The 6835-nt window shown below is 65.3% G+C and overlaps 1 protein-coding gene across 1 annotated transcript in view; it reads left to right on the top strand.

Annotated features, from left to right (window-relative positions):
* Nucleotides 1-1038: 1038 nt before the first annotated feature.
* Nucleotides 1039-6835, top strand: part of ABCA2 (ATP binding cassette subfamily A member 2) — a 23939-nt gene continuing 18142 nt past the window's right edge. Inside the window, 10 exon segments of the mRNA XM_019642035.1 lie at nucleotides 1039-1074; nucleotides 3239-3332; nucleotides 3680-3682; nucleotides 4444-4555; nucleotides 4644-4807; nucleotides 5080-5204; nucleotides 5395-5505; nucleotides 5800-5913; nucleotides 5915-6022; nucleotides 6365-6729. Of these exon segments, the coding sequence (XP_019497580.1) occupies nucleotides 1054-1074; nucleotides 3239-3332; nucleotides 3680-3682; nucleotides 4444-4555; nucleotides 4644-4807; nucleotides 5080-5204; nucleotides 5395-5505; nucleotides 5800-5913; nucleotides 5915-6022; nucleotides 6365-6729 (1217 nt within the window). The 5' untranslated portion in view covers nucleotides 1039-1053.

The following is a 6835-nucleotide window of genomic DNA, read 5'->3' as shown; positions in this document are numbered from 1 at the left end:
CAGCCGGGCCCCGCCTGTCCCTGCCCGGTCTCCCGCCTCCGACGAGGGGGCTCGGTCGTGCCCAGCCTTCCTGCCGCGCCCGCTGACATTCGCGGTGCTGGGCTGAGTCACGGGCGCCCTCCGCAGCGCGCTCTTCAGAGCCAGCTTCAGAGGTGGGGGGAGCAGGCGGCCCTGGGGACCCTGGGGTCGAGGGAGGTCCTGGTTTCCAGGACAGGGGGCCGGCCTGGGGGACTTGATCCAGCTCTGAGGCTCTGTGGTCTCCTGGCCCAGCCCCCCTGGAGCCCCTGCAGGGACCGTGCCCCTTCCCTGCCTGCACCGCCCTTCTGCCCTTGGGCAGCCCCCGCTCCCTCGCCTCAACTAGTCCTGGCTATTGCTTTCTCACCACTGGAAATGTCCTTGCTGTGCCAGCCTCTGCCAGCTCGAGTCCCCGCACCCTTTTGTCCTTTGGGGCAGTCCTCCCCGAGGCTGAGGCACTGTCTGATCCCCCTGACACAGCCTCCTCTGGGGGCCAGATCATGCTGTTTGGAGCTGTGACCACCAGACTCTCCAGTCCTCTGCCCTGTGTTTGGGGCAGCCAGGGGTCTGAGAGCTCAGGGACAGAAGCCTTGGTGAGAAGCAGGGCTGGGGCAGCGTAGATGTCGTCATGCTGGCCCTCACTGCTCCGGCCTCCAGAAGGGCAGCAGCACACGCACCAGAGGCCTGGGCAGCTTGGGTTTCTGAATGGGCCCTGGGGATTTTCCAGGATGGGGCTCAGAGCAGGCCAGGGTCCTGAATGGGGGCCTGAGGAGGAGGCATCCTCTTGGCCACCTGGGGCCCAGGAGGCTCCTGTCTCACCTGATCCTGGGACCCCTTGGACCGACCAGTTTCTGCCCGGGTCTCTCCTTGAGAAAGGTTTTGAAGTGCACAGGGCAAGGTGGCCATCATCACCATGGCCTGGCAGGATCTCCCTGGGCACCTGGCCCTGGCGGGGAGCCAGGGCTGGGTACACTCCCTGCCCAGGACTCCGGGGGCTGGCTGGTGCTGGGTCAGGCCTGCAGCCCCAGGCAGCCCGTGATGCCGCTTCCTCCACCTCAGGTTTTGGGTCACTGGGGACAGCAGGGTGGGGTTCCGGAGAATAAGAGGGACTGTGACGTGGACATGCATGAGCATCAGCCCCGGGGCCCTGGGCTGGCAGGGGCCCATGGGGGCTGGGATCAGAGGTTGGAACGATGTCCCCTGCACCCACGGGGGACCCCAAGGCTCAGAAAAGGGAGTGGTGACTTGCAGGGCACCTGGCAAGCAGGTGGGAGGCGCCCACTGTCCTACACCCAGCGGTGGCTTCTACCTGCCGGGTTGGGCCTCCCCCAGACCTTCCTGTGCCCCTGCCCTGTGGTGGTCCTGGGGGGCTGGGTAGGACACCGGAACTTCCTCCGGGTCGCTGAGGCCTTGTCAGCTGGCACTGTGGAGCTGGGGCTGCCCAGAGGTGGGGCAGGCTCCCGCTGGACCCCCACCTTCCCGGAATCATCTTGGGCTTCAGAGTTGGACCTTTGGGTTTGGTCGACATTAGAGTTGCCCTGTGTGCTGTGCACCTCTCTGGGGGAGTGGGGTGCCCCCCGTGGAAAGCTTGGTCTGGAGTGTAGGAACCAAGGACCTCTGTGCCTGCTCGCTCCTCTCCCTCCCTCTGTGCCTCTGTTTCTCTATCTGTGGGTGTGGCCTATCCCCTTAGTCAGCTGGACACGGGTCTACCCTGGAGCCATTGGCTGCTCCTGGGGGAGTGACTGGGTTACTGTCACCAAGTCACCTGGGTGGGAGGCAGCAACTCCATCCTTAGGTTCACCTGTTCTGCCCTTGACACAGCAGGAGGGGGCTCAGGCCCAGGGTGGGCACCCAAGCCCCAGGGACAACATGGGGCACTGCGCTGGTCACAAGGGATGGGGTGTGACCACCTTGCTGGCCAGGTGGGGCTGAACCTGTGCTGCCTGCCTGTAACCAGATGCCCCTCTGGCCGCCCGCCTGCCTGCCCAGCAGGCCTCTCCTCCTCCTCCCAGCAGCTCGTGTGCAGCCGTTGCTATAGCAATGAGGAGGCAGTGAGGCCTGTTGCTGCAGTTACGCGGTGGAGGTGCCCAGTGGCAGGGGGGTGTGGGTGAGGCTGGCACCATGGCCGTGACCTCGGCCTCCTGGGTCGCCGCTTGCACGCAGCTATCCTCACCCTGTGGCATGTATATATGTGGCATGCCCCTGTCCCCAGCCCTGTGGGTGCCCGTGACACCTCCTGGGCCAGCTCAGGGCTGGATCCTGGCTCAGGGAGGGGGTGGAGGCTGGCACGGACTGGGGCTGGTGTGGGGTGTTCCAGACCACAGAGCACTCTTGTCCAAGCACAGTAAACACAGCAGCAGCTGCCCCAGCCCAGGGGAGAGGGGCTCACGCCCTGGGCCAGGCAGAGCGCCGCTGGGACGGGAGCTCTGAAGTCCGTTTTGGGGTGGGGGGTGAGGATGAAGGAAACCTAGTGCCTCTGAGAAGAGTTGGGTGGGGGTGGGGGTCAAGGCACACCCTCAGGCTGGGCAGGCTCCCCCAGCAGCAGCTAGCCTGAGGTCCTTCTCCTCCTCCCGCTCCCTAAGCTAGGAGAGGTGCAGGTGAGACAATGAGGTCCTTCCATTGTCCAGGTGAAACAGAGGAAGCCTGCGCACTGTGTGTGCCCCCCCCCCCCCCCCCCCCCGGCGCAGTTCCTTCCCACACAGCAGGTCCGGGCAGGGCTCAGCCTGGTGCCCAGCCTTGGTTGGCCAGAGCCATCCTAGGAACATTGAACCACCTGGGGTGAGGGAGAGGCCGGAGCAATACCTGTGCATCGGGTACTGGGGACTGGTAGACCCCTGACCAGGCCACCCCCCAGCCAGGCCTCATCGCCCTAGGCCCTGAAAACGGGGGACAAGATGAGCGGGGCATATGCATGGGTCAGAGTGGACCGCAAGCTGGCTGACTTGTCCCTGCTGGCCCTCAGCATGGCGAGTGGGATCTGGGCCGTGGGGTAGGAAACCTGATTCTCGCTTGAGCCAGACAACACTTGCCCTGTTGCCCTTCGAAAAGGCCCTCAAAGGAAGGGACTGGGTTGACCTTCTGTGGCCCCTGGGGAAGCATGTGGGGGCTGGGCTGGGATGGACAGGCCCTGTGGGGAAGGGCATCTGTCTGGTACGGAGAGGAGGGCTCGGGTCTGTCCTGTCCAGCCCTGGGCAGGTGACCTCACTCCGCCCGCCTTTTCCAGTGGGTCTTGGCTTTCGAGATCTTCATCCCTCTGGTCCTCTTCTTCATCCTGCTTGGGCTGCGGCAGAAAAAACCAACCATCTCTGTGAAGGAAGGTGAGGGTCCTCGGGGTGGGCCCAGGGCACATCTGTGTGGGTGGGGTGAGGTGGGGCTGGTGGCCCTCTGCATCATGCACGCATGTCGTGTGTGCACGTGACCACACGTGTGTGTCCCAGCTCCCACAGGCCCCTCTGCCCTCTCCCCACCCCCGTGCTCCCGGGCAGTCCGTGTTCCTGTTCCCTGCGTGGTCCCTTGCCACACCTCCTGGCCAGGCTGGAGGATGTGGCTGGCTGTGGTGGCTGACTGGTGACCACAAGTGACTGAGGCGCCGGTTCCTCACTGTTCTCTGTTCTGTTTTGCCCCTCCCCTGCATGGTCTCTTGTCCTCCGCCGCCTGCATGCAGTCTGTAAGTGAGAGGCCGCCTCCTTTTTGCTGGCCCAGGCGCAGCTGCAGGATGGTCCTGGGGGGCCTCCTGGTGTGGCCTGAGCACCCCTCCCCGCTCCTGCTTACATTAACAGCTTTTCCCGGCCCTGCCCTGCTGGGTCCTGCAGAGCCTCTGCCCACTGTCAGGAACGGCTGGCTCTCGGGAGGGGGCAGTGGGTGGTGGGAGTGAAGGGCCTGGCCACCTGGGTCACAGGGGCACTGGGTCAGACTCCCAGGGTGTCTCTCTCCCCATGGGGTCGCCTGGTCCTGCCTTGCAGGGCTGGGGCACTTGGGCTAGCCTGGGGCTGGGCCACCTGGCTGCTCTCCCCTCAGACGCTGGTAGGCTCCTGCATTCACTCTGCTAACCAGTTGGCCAGAGAGGTCAGAGGTTGCTTCCCAGCAGGGGACCCCATATGCTTCCCCTGGGCTCTGGGCAGAGACACACCTGCCTTCTTGTGGGGGGGGGGGATTTTGGCTTTGGCTGGCTAAGGGAAGAGGGATGCTCTGAGAGTTGTAGGGAAGGGATGGCGAGATGCCCTTCGACCTCTGACCTACTGGGGTCATTTGCACTAGAACTCTTGGCGCTGTGTCCTGTCTGCTGCCTGAAGCTGCTTTTCCTTCCTGACTTTCTCTCAATTTCTCTTCTTGGCCTTTGTCTTCCTCCCCCTTCTTGGTTCCTCCCCTTCTCGACCCTCCTTCTGTCTTCCCCCCCTCGGGCCCTCTCACCCGCCCTGTCCCCACCAGCTTTCTACACAGCAGCGCCCCTCACCTCCGCTGGCATCCTGCCTGTCATGCAGTCACTGTGCCCAGATGGCCAGCGGGACGAGTTCGGCTTCCTGCAGTATGCCAACTCCACGTGAGTGCCACCCCTTCAGCCCAGCCACCCGTCCCCCACCCCACCCCAGGGCCTGGTGGCTGGCGGGTGACATCTGATGGTGGTGCAGGGTCACTCAGCTGCTGGAGCGCCTCAACCGCGTGGTGGAGGAGGGCAACCTTTTCGACCCGAAGCGGCCCAGCCTGGGCTCGGGGCTCGAGGCCCTGCACCAGCACCTGGAGGCCCTCAGCTCGGGCCCCACCACCTGGGAGAGCCACTTGGACAGACCCACAGGTGCGTCCAGGGCAGGCTGTGTGTGTGTGTGGGTGGGGGGGAATGAGGCCTGAGCTACAGTGTCAGCTGGGTTTGAAACCTGGCTTGGTGACTTCCTGCCACAGCCTGGGTCATGCCTCAGGCACTCCATCGAAACCATTGTTCTGAGTTCCCAGGGCACGAGCTCCTGAGCCTGGCCGAGCTGCCCGCCACAGTGGTGAGCTGTGGTGTCCGGAGCTGGGCTCTGAGCCTGTTCAGGGCTGGCCCTCAGCTCTGTTCTTCTGCCTGTCCAGTGTCCTTCTCTCTGGACTCGGTGGCCAGGGACCCGAGGGAGCTGTGGCGTTTCCTGTCTCAGAACCTGTCGCTGCCTAACAGCACGGCCCGGGCTCTCCTGGCTGCTCAGGTGGACCTGCCCGAGGTGAGGCCGGCCAAGCACCGGCAGTGAGCATGTGTCTGCTCTCAGGGGCAGCTCCCAGCCCTGGCCACTCTGCCCTCTCCTGCTTGGTGTGTGTGTGGGGTGGGGGTGGGGGGACATGCAGGGCTCTGAGGCAGCCCCAGGGCCAGGCTCGGCAACCCCCAGTCTGAGCCACCGCCCCCTCACACCCCAGGTCTATCACCTGCTGTTTGGCCCTTCGCCTGCCCTGGATGTGGACTCAGGATTCCCCAGGGGTCAGGAGCCCTGGGGCCGCCTGGGTGCCAGTTCTCTATTCCGGTTGGAGGTGAGGGGCCTGTTACTGGGACGGGAGGCTGCTGCCTGCTTCTGGGTGGGCGTTTCTGCCCGGTGGGTGCAGAAAGGGGCCCTCTGGATCATTCTGAGCCCCTTCTGGGGTGAGGGAGGGTCCCAGGAATTTGTGGCTGGCAGGGGAAAGGCAGGATGGTGATATGTGTCTCCCCCTCACCCCACTGGAGACGCTGGGCAGTCTCAGACCTGGCACAGTGGGTAGGGCAGGTGATGCTTTGGCCTCCTCTTGGTTGGGGCTCCTCCCAGCTGTTCCCCTGCACCCTGCCCCCAGGAGCTCCTGTTCGCCCCCACCCTCCTGGAGCAGCTCACATGTGCACCGGGCTCCAGGGAACTGGGACGGATCCTCGCTATGCCCCAGGGTCAGCAGCCAGCGCTGCAGGGCTAGCTACCGAGACACTGTCTGCAGTGGGCAGGCTGCAGCCCGCGCCCAGCGCTTTTCTGGGCTGGCTGCTGAGCTCCGGAACCAGCTGGACGTGGCCAAGATCGCCCAGCAGGTAAGCAGGTCTGTTGTGCGACTGGAGGAGGTACCAGCACTCCTAGGGGCCTCCTGGGCCTGAGGCTGTGCGTGGGGTGTGCCTGTGGTTGGGTGTCCAGCACCCTCACACCCCCGCCCTGCCCCATGTCTTTACCCCAGTCTGCGTCTCCCAGCCCCTGGCCAGTACTCCCCTTACCCCCAGGCTGCAGACTCTCACTCAGCCCCCCTCCTCCAAGCCTGTGTCCTCCCTTTGCTAGTGTCCTCCCTGCTCCACCCTGACCTCAGCCGCCCACCTGGAGATCAGTCCCCAGCCTGCCCCCTCCGGAGCCTGCATTTCTCCACATGCCCCATTTCCCCTCAGCTGGGCCTGGATGCCCGCAACGGCTCAGCCCCACAGCAGCAGCCACCTCCCCCACGGCGGCTGCAGGCGCTGCTGGAAGACCTGCTGGACGCCCAAAAAGTTCTGCAGGACGTGGACGTCCTCTCGGCCCTGGCCCTGCTGCTGCCCCAGGGTGCCTGCGCCGGCCGTGCTCCTGGGTCCCCAGCCAGCAGCCCTGCGGGGACGGGCAACGGCACAGGGGCCGGGGCGGGCACGGGCTCCAACACCACGGCCGAGGAGGGTGCCCCGTCGGCTGTGTCCCTGACCTCCGACGCGCAGCAGGGCCAGTGCTCCGCCTTCGTGCAGCTCTGGGCCGCCCTGCAGCCCATTCTGTGCGGCAACAACCGGTAGGTGGGAGGCAGGGAACCCGTGGGGGTGGGAGTGAGCAAGGTAGATCGGGCAGGGCCTGACCCCAAGGCCCGGTTGTGACTCCCCCACGGCCCCCCCCACCCC

Source organism: Hipposideros armiger, unplaced genomic scaffold (genome assembly GCF_001890085.2).
Source record: "Hipposideros armiger isolate ML-2016 unplaced genomic scaffold, ASM189008v1 scaffold_3, whole genome shotgun sequence".
Classification (NCBI taxonomy): Eukaryota; Metazoa; Chordata; class Mammalia; order Chiroptera; family Hipposideridae; genus Hipposideros; species Hipposideros armiger.
The sequence above is the reverse complement of the archived record's forward strand: the minus strand, read 5'-3'. Positions and strand labels throughout refer to the sequence as shown.